The sequence below is a fragment of the Schistocerca piceifrons genome, chromosome 3 (genome assembly GCF_021461385.2).
Source record: "Schistocerca piceifrons isolate TAMUIC-IGC-003096 chromosome 3, iqSchPice1.1, whole genome shotgun sequence".
NCBI lineage: Eukaryota > Metazoa > Arthropoda > Insecta > Orthoptera > Acrididae > Schistocerca > Schistocerca piceifrons.
The window spans coordinates 929,689,866-929,707,108 of NC_060140.1; the positions used below are offsets into that span (position 1 = coordinate 929,689,866).

The following is a 17,243-nucleotide window of genomic DNA, read 5'->3' on the forward strand; positions in this document are numbered from 1 at the left end:
CTGAACGGCTCTTGGCCATTCCAATCCCAATGAGGGGATCCCCGTATCTTCAAATGGCTCTGAGCACTATGGGACTCAACTTCTGAGGCCATCAGTCCCCTAGAACTACTTTAAACCTAACTAACCTAAGGACACCGCACACATCCATGCCCGAGGCAGGATTCGAACCTGCGATCGTAGCGGTCGCGCGGCTCCAGACCGTAGCGCCTAGAGCCGCTCGGCCACTACGGCCGGCATCCCCGTCTCGTTGATAAATATGGTTGTCCTCGAACAGTCTCGGAAACAGCCACCTTTGTGGCCTAGCAAACTACTGCTGAGCGTCTACAGTGTTTCCATCGAAGACGAATGTGTTATAAACACGCTGACTTTGGACGAACCTCGTACACGTTCATTGTGTGCATGTTGGTTCTGTAGGCCCCAGATTCGAACATTTTCTTTACTTTCCTACTAAGATGGAATTTCGCTTCATCACTGAATACGATGCATTGTACACATATTTCAAGCTTCAAGACAGCCCTCTGTAGGAAGATAGGTTCATGGGATGGTTGCTAACTACTTCATAAATACTAGTAAAGTCATCCCCTACAGTGGACTACACAAAATAAAATATGATAAACAAAATACATGTTAACTTAATATAATGTAAAAGTTCCTATACCTAATACCGTTTCTAAGTGTGGTGTCCCCACTATTGCTGTTTCTAAGAGTGGTATCCCTCTATTACCGTTTCTAAGAGCGGTGCCCCTCTAAATATCTTAGGATCCTACAAGTATGTACATCAGTGTGGTAAGTGTATATATATATATATATCTAGTTCAAGTAAATCATGTTCCTATAAAGTTTGTGTAGTTCATCTCCTTCCTTTCATGAGTATCAAGCAATATAAATAAATGTTTTACTTAATAAATAAATAAATCTTCTTAGATAATTGCTGCTGCGTTCCATGCTGTATATAGATTCTGTATTTACCTTGTGGTACCTGTAAAATTCTATTCATAAATAAATATTTGTGTATGTCTCTCCATACTGTCAGATAATCACGAATTATATAATGTCAAATACTTCATCAACATGTATAAATTTTTCTAAGGGAGGGATGAGAGTATGAGCCGCAACAGGGGACTGACGTTTTGTTTTCTCCTTATTCTCCTTTCTATTTAATGGCGCATTAGTTCAGTACAGTAGATGAGCTTTAATTATGTCATTAGATGACTGCTAAATATGTTCTCTTAAATAATTCTTCCAATCTGAAGTGTCAAGCCTACATAACTCCAAAAATTTCATTACAAGTTCCCATTAGATTAGTGTTAAAGTGTTATAGATTTAAATCTTCTGATATATTTCCAACAATGGCTGCTGTAAATAATTCTTTCCACATAAATCTATACTTTCACCTTTGGTTATAAGAATATATAAGACACCACATAAGTTATTATCTCAGGCATACCAATCTTTCAATAAATAATATTCTTTCCACTACTTTCATTCTGTATTCCATGAGTACATGTGATATAGCGTTCAAATCTAGTTTCTCTCCTCTCAACATATTCTCAATTACTCATAACATTCTCACCTATCCATTTTCATTCTTCACAAAATAACATATACTTATTCCTCAGCATTATATATATATATATATATATATATATATATATATATATATATATATATATATTCCTCTTATTCATCACCACTTACTTTTTGCTTCAACAACAACAACAACAATAATAATAATAATAATAATACCCTTTTCTCATCTTATATTCCATTTACCTCTCTCCGTATTACTATTTGTCCTCTTATTAAACTAAAATTACATTCACTCATCTCATTCAGTCACTCACATTACTCATATCAACATTACTATTATCACATGCCTCCTAAAGAAAATAATTCTGTTCAGTTCTCTGCCTCCTCTAATGTGTATATGCCTCCTCTAATGTGTATATGCCTCAATAGCAACTCCTCTTACAACCAAATATCTTATTAGCTATTGGATGGTTCACATTGCTTTCTAGACTTACCTGCATTCATTAGGTTGTAAGTATCTGTATAACTTAAATGTAGGCTCATCATAACTGTATATCATATTAATTACCTTCTCCTTTTATATATATAATATCAAAATCATATTCTTGTAGTGATGCACACCAGCGTGCAACACGTGAATGTAATAACTTGCATGATAGCAGGAAAGAAAGAGCTTGATGGTCAGTATAAAGCTTAGTACGTTTTCCCCATAGAAAGTAGCGAAACTTGCGAAATGCCCATACTATGGCAAGTGTTTCGCACTCGGTCACTGAATATGACTTTCTTTCAGTTGTCAGTATGTTGGCAGAGCCAAATGATGAGAGTGGTGCAAACGTTGATGCTGCGAAGATGTGGCGGGAAGATCGTGAAGAATTCAACAGGATAGCAGAGCGAATAGTAAGAAAAACACTCCACCATAATCCTGATTTGTTAAATATCCTTTCTTTGTAATGTGATATAATAGAAACCATGGAATACCAAAAAAAAAAAGTGCTACCATTATCAATAGCGTACTGAAGCTCGTCAGAAATCGCTACACGTCTGCATTTGTCGTCGTAACTTAGAGCCTGTAACAGCTGTAACTTGGACGACTTCACAACCAAATGACCTCTCAAAACACGCCAAATTGTTTTCCTAGGCAGTTGAATTTCCCGACTGGCACAATGAAATGATTTTCTACGACTACGTCGGAAAGCGGTTTGAATTCTTGCGACATTTTCGTCGGAAACACGAAAGCGACCACGCCTCTTTCCTTTACATACACATCCTGTGTCTACAGACTGTCGACACTATCTGTGAATGCTCCATCCATTCGGAGGGTTAGTTTGGTACTTCAGCCTGAAACATCTTGGGAGTGTAATCACGGAATTACACTTGGCACACTCGAGAACTCAAAATGATTTCTACTGCGGAGTAGCCATTTTGCAAACCGAGCAAACAGAAGACAACTGGCAGTGAATATAAAGCAGACAAAGTATTCGTTTTTCCAATAATACAGCCGTGGCGCCGCGATCGATAATTTTGAAAACGTAGTACTTTGTAATATGTATATTCTTTTTGAAACGCCCTGTTTTACAGACGCCCAAACTCTAAAGAGTTTTGGAATCAGCGCAAAAATTTCTTTAAGGTGAGGCCCTTTACACATAAATTTTCCGTCACTTTAAATTTCGTAAAATTTCAATTATTTTATTTTGCTAAGGTGGCAGAGAGATTTGTTGATATAGTAATGGACTCATATGATTGATATCACATGAACATACGTTCAAACAAATTTATTATGCAACAGAAAAACCATTTTTAAGGCAATACTAATATAAATTGACCAACGGCCTTGCCGCAGCGGTAACACCGGTTCCCGTCAGATCACCAAAGTTAAGCGGTGTCGGGCTGGGCTAGCACTTGGATGGGTGACCATCCGGTCTGCCGAGCGCTGTTGGCAAGCGGGATGCACTCAGCCCTTGTGAGGCAAATTGAGGAGCTACTTGATTGAGAAGTAGCGGCTCCGGTCCCGGAAACTGACATACGGCCGGGAGAGCGGTGTGCTGACCACATGCCCCTCCATATCCCCATCCAGTGACGTCTGTGGGCTGAAGATGACACGACGGCAGGTCGGTACTTTTGGGCCTTCATGGCCTGTTCGGGAGGAATCACATCCGTTAAGCTGGCCGAGAGAGGAACGTCTTTGAATATGTTTTGGACCGACACGAAGCTTCACTCCAGAGTGGGCTGACATTGTAGCATGTCATGTAGCTCTGCAGTACTCTCGAGTTTTCTGAGTAGCGACCAAACTGAGGTTGGCAGCAGCGCAAAACCGTTTCTGATGTCAGTTGTAACAATGAGTGCCTTTTGTGTGTTATTTCCGAAATAAATACTGAGCTATGAAGACATATTTTGATTTATGGATATCTGCATTGCATATTGTTAAGAAATCCAACAGCATAAGTGAACTTTGGGACCAGAGACCTGGAAGCGACTGCATCGATCAAATTCATCACATTACATTGACGACATCCACAAGTTGAGTTTGTGGCATGATTGAAAGGGGACACAGACTTTATTTGTATCGATCCCGCGTGTAGGTAACAACACATGTACAAGCTCTGATGTCTCTTATTGTATCAGACTGGACATTCTTCCCTACGTAACGAGAGAATAACAATGTTTTATCCTTTAGGGGAGAAAGTTGGTGATTGAAATTTTGTGAAAAGATCTCACAGGAACGAAGTTAGCATTAGTTTTAATGACTGCCACCCCATCTCACCTACAGTATCCAAGACGCTTTCTCCTCTGTTACGTGATAAAACAAAATGAGATGCCCTTCTTTGAACTTATTCCATATCCTCTGTTAGCCCGTCCCTGTAGCCAGTCACCGCACCCCTATCCCTCCTGATTCCGCATAGAGCGAATCACAAGGCAACTCAGGAGTCACCCCACTCTTTGGGCTCTTGGCTCACAAGTGATTCAACTCGCAGTGCTCCTGGCTCCTTCACTGATTCAGCTCGTAACTGAATTTTGTTTTCTTGACTCAGTGGTCTCCATTCGATTCCAACTTATGTTAGATATTGTCCATTGTAACAGTAATGGTGTATATATCGTATTATTGAACTTTACATTTGATTTAGAGCACTCATAAATTATAGAATACACTGTGTTTACTTTTGTTCTCATTGTAACTTTTTTTTAAAAAGATACGTTTTAATAGTAAGTATTTTAACTTTTTTATAAAACATACTTTTCAGGGCTGTAGGACACATGTTAACCACTTTGTCTTGTTATAGAAGTGTTTCAAGCGATCTTCGAGTGTGTATCAACTTACTAAACTGGATAAGAAAGGGAAAATGTCATTATTGGCAACAGATAACATGTTGTGCTTCAGGCTTCTAATCAGTCCTGTAGAGATGCGCGAAGCCCAGCATCCTGCAGGACCTCTGGATTGCTTTGGGCCAGGAAGGCAGTCAGGATCGCTATCAGCGAATGTTTCTTCTGCAGGAAGTTAAGTAATTATTTCTCACGAACCATCCTCACCTATACCTGCATCCACTTCAGATGAGGTTCTTTTTCAAGGAAGTCAAAGTGAGTTTTAATCTGTATTCAGACTGCCCTTGTCGTTTGGTTCCCTATTAGATCCTGATTTATTTTCTTTTGTGGTACCTTCACCATCAATCGATTTTCGTTTGAAACGACCCATAAATAAATCTGTCATCGCTACAAAGTCGGTCAAATCAAAGAAAGTTATGACATTAAATACGCAACATTTAAAATTATTCGTAATACGTTCATGGCCATGTTCCGCAGCAGCTGTTATAATAAATTATTGTTGCTTCCCCTGCCTGAAGCTTACTGCGGTTAAACAGCATTTTTAACCAGACGCATTTCGATTCCATTTCCAGAGCACCTTTTGTGGTCATTCTGGAAATATGCTAGCGTATACCTAAAATGTCTCTACCTTGAAGACAGTATTTCTTTATAAAATTAGTAAACAATTTACTTGTGGTGGTTTTGAATCTTGTTACATGTACTGAAGTCCTGAAGTTCATTGTTAGCGGAGACTGAAATCGAAAAAAAAAACATGGTTGCACATTCACGATTCGCAATTTTTCGTCTTAAGCAGTTTTTGTGGCACTTCCAATCTGTGAGCTTCGCGTGAGAAACAGCACTGTAATTTTCACGTGTTTCACATTCAGCAGAGTGTTTACGTGTCCCTCTGCCTATACACCTCTAAGAATATATGGTGACGTTAACTACCGCGAGTCTGTTGACTTGTAACGAAAATGCACTGAAGACGGTTGATTATAGCCAAAGTCTGGATTTGCAAGTGTAATAAAAACTAACAGGATTACGACTGACTGCTGTGTGCCTCTCCTTCGTCCCGATAAATGGTGAGTTTTAGACCTAAGAAACGTAGACAGGGCAGTGGACTACGCTGGGCGCTGACCCACCTGCCTATCTCGTTGGGCACCTTGATCCCGAGCGGGCTGGGTTCGGTGCCGTTGCCGACCCAGAAGTAGGCGTCGGGCCCGGCGCCGTCGTAGTGCAGGTTGGGGATGTAGAAGGTCTTGGCGTCGAGCACGCTGATGTTGCCCGAGCGTAGGCCGTGCGCCAGCCGCTTGAACTCGGGCAGGACGCGCGCCTTGGGCACCTCCAGTCCCAGAGGGATGAACACCTCGCCGAAGTTCACCTGCGAACACCAGAGGCCTCTCACGTCACTACGCAGGTCCGATTACTGTGTGATCGAAGTACATGGGAAGTTTGAAACAGTTGAGGTCTCTATATTCAACGTGTTAGCAACTTTATTGCCTTGCAAGACGATAATAAATTATCATCATACTCGCTCAAGGGGAGGAGCAGGTGATATTTCATTCCGGTTGAAAAAAAAAACAAAAAAAAACTAACTTACCTTGACATGTCAAATTTAGCTGGTAAATCCAATTTTCTAAATAAAATTTCATCACATTTCAATTTTTGAATTTCGAAAAAATCTTAATTTTTTTTCAAATACGTACGTGGTTATCAGACAATGTGTTCACAAAAATGTTTTGAGCCAAAAAAAGGTCCAAATGGCTCTAAGCACGATGGGACTTAACATCTGAGGTCATCAGTCCCCCTAGACTTACAAGGGAACCTCCCCATCGCATTTAGTTATAAGATGGCACAGTGGATAGGCCTTAAAAAACTGAACACAGATCAATCGAGAAAACAGGAAGAAGTTGCGTGGAACTATGAAAAAATAAGCAAAATATACAAACTGAATAGCCCATGCGCAAGATAGGCAAAATCAAGGATAGTGTGAACGCAGGAGCGCCGTGGTCCCGTGGGTAGCGTGAGCAGCTGCGAAACGAAAGGTTCTGGGTTCAAGTCTACTCTCGAGTGAAAATTTTACTTTCTTTATTTTCGCAAAGTTATGATCTGTCCGTTCGTTCATTGACGTCTCTGTTCACTGTAATAAGTTTCGTGTCTGTGTTTTGCGACCGCACCGCAGTACTGTGCGATTAGTAGACGAAAGGACGTGCCTCTCCAATGGGAACCGAAAACATTTGATCGCAAGGTCATAGGTCAACCGATTCCTCCACAGGAAAACACGTCTGATATATTCTATACGACACTGGTGACGGCATGTGCGTCACACGACAGGAATATGTTGTCGACCCACCTAACTTATACACTTCGCGAATGGGTAAAAAGATTCTTCTACCCTGCCCGATTTAGGTTTTCTTGTGGATGTAATAATCACTCCCAAAAAAGTGATGAAAACATAAGAGTTTGTCATGTAAACCGAAAATAAAAAATTAAAATTTTCACTCGAAAGAAGACTTCAACCAAGGACCTTTCGTTCTGCAGCTGCTCACGCAAACCACGGGACCACGGCGCTCCTCTGTTCACGTTTGCCTAGATATTGCTTATCTTGCGCATTGACTACTCGGTTTGTATATTTTGCTTATTTTTTCATAGTTCCACACAACTTCTTCCTGTTTTCTCGATCGATCTGTGTTCAGTTTTTCACGGCCTATCCACTGTGCCAAGTTACAACTAAATCTGAGGGGGGTGCGTTGGGGAGGTTCCCTTGTTAGAACTGCTTAAACCTAACTAACCTAAGGACATCACACACATCCATGCCCGAGGCACGATTCGAACCTGCGACCGGAGCAGCCGCGTGGTTCCGGACTAAAGCGCCTAGAACCGCTCGGCCACAACGGCTGGCTGTTTTGAGCAAAAAATTTTTGAAATTGTCAGAGGATTGGATTTTTTTGTTTCGACCGTTTTGATTCTCTCAAAGAAATTGAAGTTTAGTTATTTTTTTCATACTAGATACATACGAAAAGTGTAGATCAGTTACAAAAATTTGGTATTTATAATACGTGATAAGAATTTTGCGTAAAATAGGATTACTACGACATTATACAACGTTTGGCCGGTATGGCGACAAAATAAACAAAAGACGATTTGATACGTTTGAAAATTGCATTTTTTACTTTCAGTTTTACATATTGCGTAACACATTCCCGTCTGCGCTGCGTCTGCACTGGCGGATCGTCGCCGCGGGTATAGCTGGCCACGTGAAATCAAGGTAGGTCGTTTCTGGCCGTCAGCCGTAGGTAAGTTTACTGTTCTGCAGATCATTGCGTGGGATTATTGCAATTTTTATGCTATGGGATGACGTATTTGGTTGTGGACTACTACATCCACGTAAGTAGCTTTACGAAATATAGTAAATTTATGTCTCACATTCCACTAGGAACTTTTGTGTCCAAAAATTTTCCCTGCTTATGTAGTGAATTTAATTTATTGATGAGAGCTGTTGAACTAAGTGTACTTAATATTACTTTCATCTAAGATACCGTCAAACAAATTTGAAGCTGCTATAAACACATCTGTGATAATAAATTATTTTGTTGGCTGTCTCCAAAAAACTTTTATTCAGTTCTATTAATGAATATACCGGCTACAGTATCGGCAAGACATGAGCCTGTATCCACCCCATTGTACTGAAAACAAATTTCATCCTGGAATGAAACATAATTGTATGCAGTAATTACCTGTAAGAGTTCTACAGTTTTATACAGCTCAGTCTGACTGTATTTCTTATCCTTTAGGAAGTTGTTTTTAATAATATGAATTGTCTCAGTTGCCATTATTTTTGTGTAGAGGTTTGATATATCACACAAGATAAATTTCCCATTTTTGAGTATTTGTGTATTTTTATTTTTATTAATGCCATCTGAATTTTGTGTGTAATGTTACTTAAGAAGTGTTTTTAGGTTTTTGCTAACTGCGTATGCTGGAATATCAAAAATATTTACGGTGAGTCTGATAGATGATCATTTTTATTCGGTGTTAGGTTAAGCACCAGTGATGGTGATTTTGGTCTCATTAATATGCACTCTCTCATTTCTATCTTTTTGAATACAACATTATATAGATTTAATGGTTTCTGATGTAGAGCACCGAATGTATTAGTTGGGTCACGGTGCTATCTCTTAATATTATTCAATTCAAGAGATTCCTTCAATTTGTTGTTACAGTCATTCTCTGACATTACCACAAACATATTTCCCTTATTCACTTCAACAGTCATTGCTTTAACTGTTGGAGGTTTACAGTGATTATCAAATCTTCAAGTTCATGTAATTTGTGAAATAGAGTACTGATAACAGTATAGACGCCCCCTGAACGAAATTGACTTCGTCTTGTCAGACATGCAACGACTGACGACAAAAATTGCTGTCTCTCGAGTACTCGCCAATCAGACTTACACGACCGTACAGCGGGTGGCCTACATAGGAAGCTGCAGGGGTCACATAAGCATATTTTAACATTTCAACATACACTTGAGAATCGCTAAAATACCGAAATCATGATTGTGTAAAACAAAAGGAACAGTTGACAGTCAAATGGCGGAAATTTCTCTCAAAAGAATTCTACATGACCGTGGTTACCCAGGAAGGAAAGGAAAGTTCATTAACTATGCAAAGATTAAGATCATGCAGAACATATTCACAAACGGTATAAGCAGTGAGACGGTTATGTGCGAATTCAGCCTGAAAGTTCTAAGTGAATAAATTTCACAACGGATGCCAAGTAAAATACAAATAGTCGCAGTTGTAGCCAAATCGAAATGGAGGTCTGTAGGAAATAGTCAACAAACTACTGTAATGGCGCGTAAAGAAGTGCATCATAAAAGTTTGTGCACTGATTTTCGGCTGCGGCACGCGCTGATTTGCAGTTACTAGAACCAAAGGACTTTAAACCCGTCTGAGTTCTGTCTTCTGATGGCGTCTGTGTCATTGACCATGTTGCGCCCCCTGTGGGTGAGACTAATCGATTCCACATCCATATCGCTGCTCGCTGGTGGAATATCATAATCGCTACTTGGCGGATTTACCGTATGTGTTACTAAATACCTATAGCGGTCAGCACAGTTGCAGATTGCCTATCTCACGGCTTACAGGGGACACTTAAATTTGACGTTTAGTACTTCATATACAGTGATGCGCCAAAGGAAATGGTATAGGAATGCGTATCCAAATACAGAGATATGTAAAAAGGCAGAATAAGGCACTGCGGACGGCAACGCCTGTATAAGACAAGTGTCTGTCGCAGTCGTTAGATCGGTTACTACTGCTACAATGGCGGCTTATCAAGATTTACGTGAGTCTGAACGTGGTGTTACAGTCGGCGCACAAGCGACGGAACACAAAATCTCTGAGGTACCGATGAAGTGGGGATTTTCCCGTACGACCATTTCACGAGCGTACCGTGAATATCAGGAATTCGGTAAAACATCAAATCTCCGACATCTCTGCAGACGGATAAAGACCCTACAAGAACGTGACCAATGACGACTGAAGAGAATCGTTCAACGCGACAGAAGTGCAACCCTTCCGCAAATTGCTGCGTATTTCAATGCTGGGACATCAACAAGTGTTAGCGTGCGGACCATTCAATGAAATGTCATCGATATGGGCTTTCGGAGTCAAAGGCCCACTCGTGTACCCTTGACGACTGCACGACACAAAGCTTTACACCTCGCCTGGGCCCGTCAACACCGACATTGGACTGTTGATGACTGGAAACATGTTGGCTGGTCGGACGAGTCTCGTTTCAAATTGTATCGAGCGGATGGACGCATACGGGTATGGAGACAACTTCATGAATCCATGGACCTTGTATGTCAGCAGGGGACTGTTCACGCTGGTTGAAAATTCAATGGCTCTGAGCACTACGGGACTCAACTGCTGAGGTCATTAGTCCCCTAGAACTTAAAACTAGTTAAACCTAACTAACCTAAGGACATCACAAACATCCATGCCCGAGGCAGGATTCGAACCTGCGACCGTAGAGGTGTTGCGGTTCCAGACTGCAGCGCTGGTTGAAAAGAAACATCCTCCTCTTGCATTACAGTTTCTCAGCAGTAGTAGTCAGTACCAGAAATATTGTTCGAATTTTTTACAGGTCAGTATTATCTCAGCTGTTTTTCTGAAAAATTCCGTATAATTTTATACACACTATATTATATTTATAGCTAGAACTTATGGAAAGGAATTACTTTGTTTTTGTTGTTACAATCGATATATGCTTTCTCTGAATGTACAGTTAAAATTGTTTTTTAGAAACTTTTGAAATTACAAAATATTTGGCACACTTAAAATTACTGTTATTAATTATGGAATCTTGTACTGTATTTATGGATTCATTTATAAAATAATAGTCTAAATTAATAGAAATGCATTTGTCAAGAAAAATGGTAGAGCCTTTGGAATATTGTTAATAACGCAGAGTGACGTAGTAGTAAGCATGTCTATGATGTGATCAGACGTATTTTTGTATTTTGGCCGAACAATGTAATATCGTCTTTGTTAATGTGAAAATTCAAAAGACAGTGTGATATATTAAAATGAGAGATTATCGTGAAAACAAAAATTTCTGCAAAGATGTTATTCAAAATTATTTAGATCAATGGAACCATGAGAACCTAAAATTTGAGAATTTCAACTTCAAGAATCAGTCCTCTTGACATGAAGAACTGAAGCCAACTGTTCGAGAAAAGATAGCTAAAAAGTTTATTGTAAATCTTACTCCTCTCGAATCTTTTGAAAACACTTCACCATTGTGGACAGTAGCAACAGCAAGAAAGGGAGGGGCAGATTACACGGCGGAGTCTCTGAAATGGTGTGGGGTGTGTGCAGTTGGAGTGATATGAGACCCCTGAGACGTCTAGATACGACTCTGACAGGTGACGCGTACGTAAGCATTCTCTGACCGCCTGCATCCCTTACGTCCATTGTGCATTCTGGCGGACTTGGGGAATTCCAGGGACAATGCGACTCCCAACACGTCCAGAATTGCTACATAGTAGCTCCAGGAACACTCTTCTGAGCATAAACACTTCCACTGGTCACCAAACTCCCCAGATGTGAACGTTATTGAACATATCTCGGATACCTTGCAGCCTGCTGTTCAGAAGAGATTTCCACCCCCTCGTACTGTTACGGATTTATGCACAGCCCTGCAGGGTTCATGGTGTCACTTCCCTCCAGCATTACTTCAGGCATTGGTGGAGTCCAAGCCACGTCGTGTTGCGGCACTTCCCTACACGACATTAGGCAGGTTGTAGGGAAGCAGCCTACTCACGCCATATAGAAGTCATATGCTTTCCATTTTGTGCCGGCCTAGTCCGCTGTAACTAGCTGTGACGTCACGAATGTAGCGCAATACCTTAAAAATAAAATAAATAATCTGAAAAGTTAATAGCATGTCAGGAGTGATGCTAAAAAAATAATGTGTTAAGTTTCAGTTTGGTAACTTAACAATATTCGAAATTTAGACGTTTTACGTAAAAATCATCGGCGCAACAGGAATGAGCTAGGAACTTCAAAATTTATTTCGGATTCCTTTTTCATTGTAATTTAATGGAAACAGCATAAAGTAATATTTTGGTTGAAATTCATGATTTTCTTTTTTTGTGTCCTTAAAGTTCGGAAGCAAGATAGATTAAGTAAGTAAGTAACAAAGCTAGGATGTTTAGATTTACCTAGAATGAAGATACGCTATAATAACAAAGATGTGAGAAGCTTCAAAAAGGTAGCTATAAAACTATAGCTGTAGCGTCTCTCCAAAGGGCAAGTTGAGAGCTCATCTATTGCGCGCAGTACAACTATAATAATTCTCTCGCCAAAAGTATTTAACGTAGCCACATTTGAATTTTATTATAGATACTTACCTGTGTGCTGATTGCACAATTAAATTATTTAGTAACTTGAAGTGGTATTTTGCTAGCCCAGCGACTCTTCAGTAAGGCAAATGTTGTCGGCTGCGCCTTCGGCGGTCCGCACCGTGGCTATATAAATAAGAGCGTGCGGGCTAGAGTAAGGCCCCATTTCTCTTCTAGATTCGTATCAGTGCGCATCCCGTGTCGGAAGCCGCGTCGCGTTTGTGCAGCTGCAAGGAACAGCCTTGGATGTCGTATTATGTAACTCGGTATGCACGTAACAATGAATTCGCGTTGGGGTAAAGAGTTAATAACGAAACGATTCCAGTGATTTATTTTCACTTTGCGCATGTTGTATTTTCACGTGTCGCCGCAGGACAGACTTTCTACCATTAGAAGCGTGGCGTTTGATGAGTATTGACATCAAATTTTGGCGAGCATTCACTTTGAACATTTACACCGATAACGATTATTGAACAGTTTCGTTATCTAGGCATAATAGGACCCACGCAATAGACTCTGAACAGCTGTGATAGTGCAATAGCTGATAAGGATAATCATTTATCTGGAAAGTTACGCTTCATCGTTTTCAGAATATAGTGAAAATGGTTACAGTAAACTGCATTTTCTATGAATCCCAGACATCATCCTAAATCCTCAGAGCAATAATGAACTTCAGTAATCAATTACTTTTATTCTCCATCAGAGTGGGCACAGTGAAGTCTAATTGCAGGCATCACGTTTCTGCTAATCACTTTCTGGTTGCCAACATTGTACACTACTGGCCAATAAAATTGCTACACCAAGAAGAAATGCAGATGATAAACGGGTGTTCATTGGACAAATATATTACACTAGAACTGACATGTGTTTACATTTTCACGCACTTTGGGTGCATAGATCCTGAGAAATCAGTACCCAGAACAACCACCTCTGGCTGTAATAACGGCCTTGATACGCCTGGGCATTGAGTCAAACAGATCTTGGATGGCGTGTACAGGTACAGCTTCCCGTGCAGCTTCAACACGATACCACAGTTCATCAAGAGTAGTGACTGGCGTATTGTGACGAGCCAGTTGCTCGGCCACCATTGATCACACGTTTTTAGTTGGTGAGAGATCTGGAGAATGTTCTGGCCAGGGCAGCAGTCGAAGATTTTCTGTATCCAGAAAGGCCCGTACAGGACCTGAAACATGCGGTCGTGCATTATCATGCTGAAATGTAGGGTTTCGCAGGGATCGAATGAAGGGTAGGACCATGGGTCGTAACACATCTGAAATGTAACGTCCACTGTTCAAAGTGCCGTCAATGCGAACAAGAGGTGACCGAGACGTCTAACCAATGGCACCCCATATCATCACGCAGGGTGATAAGCCAGTATGGCGATGACGAATACACGCTTCCAATGTGCATTCACCGCCATGTCGTGAAACACGGATGCGACCATCATGATGCTGTAAACAGAACCTGGATTCATCCGAAAAAATGACGTTTTGCCATTTGTGCACTCAGGTTCGTCGTTGATTACACCATCGCAAGCGCTCCTGTCTGTGATGCAGCGTCAAGGGTAACCGCAGCAGTGGTCTCCGAGCTGATAGTCCATGCTGCTGCAAACGTCATCGATCTGTTCGTGCAGATGGTTTTGGTCTTGCAAACGTCCCCATCTGTTCACTCAGGAATCGAGACGTGGCTGCACGATCCGTTACAGCGATGCGGATAAGATGCCTGTCATCTCGACTGCTAGTGATACGAGGCCGTTGGGATCCAGCACGGCGTTCCGTATTACCCTCCTGAACCCACCGATTCCAAATTCTGCTAACAGTCATTGGATCTCGACCAACGCGAGGAGCAATGTCGCGATACGATAAACCGCAATCGCGATAGGCTACAATCCGATCTTTATGAAAGTCGGAAACGTGATGGTACGCACTTCTCCTCGTTACACGAGGCATCACAACAACGTTTCCCCAGGCAACGCCGGTCAACTGCTGTTTCTGTATGAGAAATCGGTTGGAAACTTTCCTCATGTCAGCACGTTGTAGGTGTCGCCACCGGTGCCAACGTTGTGTGAATGCTCTGAAAAGCTAATCATTTGCATATCACAGCATCTTCTTCCTGCCGGTTAAATTCCGCGTCTGTAGCACGTCATCTTCGTGGTGTAGCAATTCTAATGGTCAGTAGTGTAGTTAGAGAGCCTGTGTTGAGAACGGCAAGAAATATACATACAATAGAAATAATAATTTTAATTTCCACCCACCGCCCCAACAAGGTGTACCAGTTTATTGGCTCTTCAGTGTAATTATTGAACGAATTTAAATATTTGTATTGTTGCCATAAGCTACTTACTCATTCAGAGGTATAATCTTATGTAGAAGCTTTACCGCGATAAATCACGCATTAATGTTAGATACTGTGTGTATGTGTTCAGCAAAAAATATTCAACTGTGTTCTTCTCGAGTACGATGTGTTTTTGGAGCGATAATTTGATAAGTGGATTGGTCAAGAGTTCTTCGTTTTTCTGTTGATTCAGGTGCGATGTCGAGTAAGCTCGTCCGCTTTCTTTCATTGTGTGCGGTCGCCGTTGCGAGAGCCGGTGGGGGGTGAGAAAGTGCGGTCCAGCTCGACTCGGGACGCGCGCCTCGCGCCCCTGAATGGGGCTGCGCCGCGACTACAGGCTACGGGACTTTACGCTAGACTACGCGCGCCCGCGCCGCCCACGCCGCCTGCGCAGACACGGCGCGTGGGTCGCGGCGCAGCTGCGGACCGCGTGACGTCACAGCTCGGCGCGCGCGTCCGCTCCCTCTGACGTCACTCGGTACGCACTCGGAGCAATGTACAGCGTAGGCCGACAGCGCAAAACTCTTTTGTAACACGAGTCGCCCCGTCTGCTGGACGCCGTGTGGGCGTGGTGACGTATGGGCTATCCGAGCGAATCGCACAGATATTAGCGGCTCAAACTGGGCAGACCGGAACTGTAAACAATGGAAGGAAATTATTCGGGATGCAGTATCGGGGCTTTTACTCAGTTGTTGGAAGAGCGAAAGACGTATTTTATTGTTCGTAATCCACCCTAACCAAAAATCCAGCATTTTATATGATCTGGTGACATTTATCCCGCAATATCAGTTGCAGACATACAAAAATACAACAAGCAATTTGGAATGCCCGCTGCATTGAATTCCATTCACTTATGAGTCATGGAATCATTTTTTTAATACATGCCACCATGTAACTTCATAACCGTTTAAAGACTGAGTGAAAAGTACCAATAGAAACATACTCATTAGTAATACTCGGGCATGTTGAGACTTTCTGCTTTTGTTTTTCTATGTAAAAATACAACTCGCATTTAATAATATAATAAAGTTTGGTTAGGGACTTTTGCTAAAGAGGCCAAACGGAAATGTGCTCTGTGCATCTTTAGCTGTAAAACAAATGATATGGCATTCAACATCTTCTCGCCATACTGTGGCGTCTTTTTCTTGCCTGGCTGTTGCGGAGTAAGCACATATGTTACTATGTACATGGTGACAAATACTGAACTATGTGAAATAAAATCGTCATAACTTCTGAACGGTTTGAGTTAGGCCGTTCAAATTGAACGGTTGGCCGCGAGTCATGAGGGGAATTAGTTTTATTTGGTTTAGTGACGAAGTCCACTTTCATTTGGATGGGTTCACCAATGAGCAAAACTGGTGCATTTGGGGGACTGAGAATCCGCATTTCGCGATCGAGAAATCTCTTCACCTTCAGTGGGTGATTCCAGCCAAATGCCTTGCGGCAGTGGTAACACCGGTTCCCCTCAGATCACCGAAGTTAAGCGCTGTCGGGCTGGGCTAGCACTTGGATGGGTGACCACCCGGTCTGCAGAGCGCTGTTGGTAAGCGGGGTGCACTCAGCTCCTGTGTGGCAAACTGAGGAGCTACTTGATTGAGAAGTAGCGGCTCCGGTCTCGGAAGCTGACATACGGCCGGGAGAGAGGTGTGCTGACTGCATACCCCTCCATATCCGCATCCGGCGACGCCTGTGGACTGAGGATGACACGGCGGCCGGTCAGTACCGTTGGGCCGTCATGGCCTGTTCGGGAGGAGTTAAGTTATTCCTTGATGGCACGGTGACTACCGAACGGTTCATGAAAGTTTTGGTAGATGACTTCATCCCCATTATCCAAAGTGACAAAAGTAGCTTCGACTAATAGCTAAAGGCTTATCGTCCAGTCACGCCGCTCCATGTCTGCCTTACCGCCGAAGGCTCCGCTGTCGCGAGCTACTGAAGCAGGCACTTTGCAAATGTGAGGGGTCACAATGGTGTCTGGTAGCAGGGTAGCCGGTTAAGTTGCCCTTGACATCAGCTGTGTCGAACTAGAACACGGGACTTGTTTGGGAATAAATGACAGGTGGTTTACGACTTAATGCTTATAAGATCAGCAGTTAGTCTGTCAAGTCACATTAAGGTGATCGCCTTTCAGAAGCTGGAACAGCCACCTTCTGCAGCGCGGATCACTGTG

General features: G+C 42.0%; 1 protein-coding gene and 1 pseudogene across 1 annotated transcript in view; one reads left to right on the forward strand and one right to left on the reverse strand.

The window, feature by feature from the left end:
- Positions 1-17,243, reverse strand: part of LOC124787789 (protein Skeletor, isoforms B/C) — a 694,854-nt gene that overhangs the window by 123,209 nt on the left and 554,402 nt on the right. Inside the window, exon 5 of the mRNA XM_047254691.1 lies at positions 5,970-6,208. Coding sequence (XP_047110647.1) covers positions 5,970-6,208 — 239 coding nt within the window. The remainder of the gene's footprint in view (positions 1-5,969; positions 6,209-17,243) is intronic.
- Positions 3,352-3,469, forward strand: LOC124791152 (annotated as a pseudogene).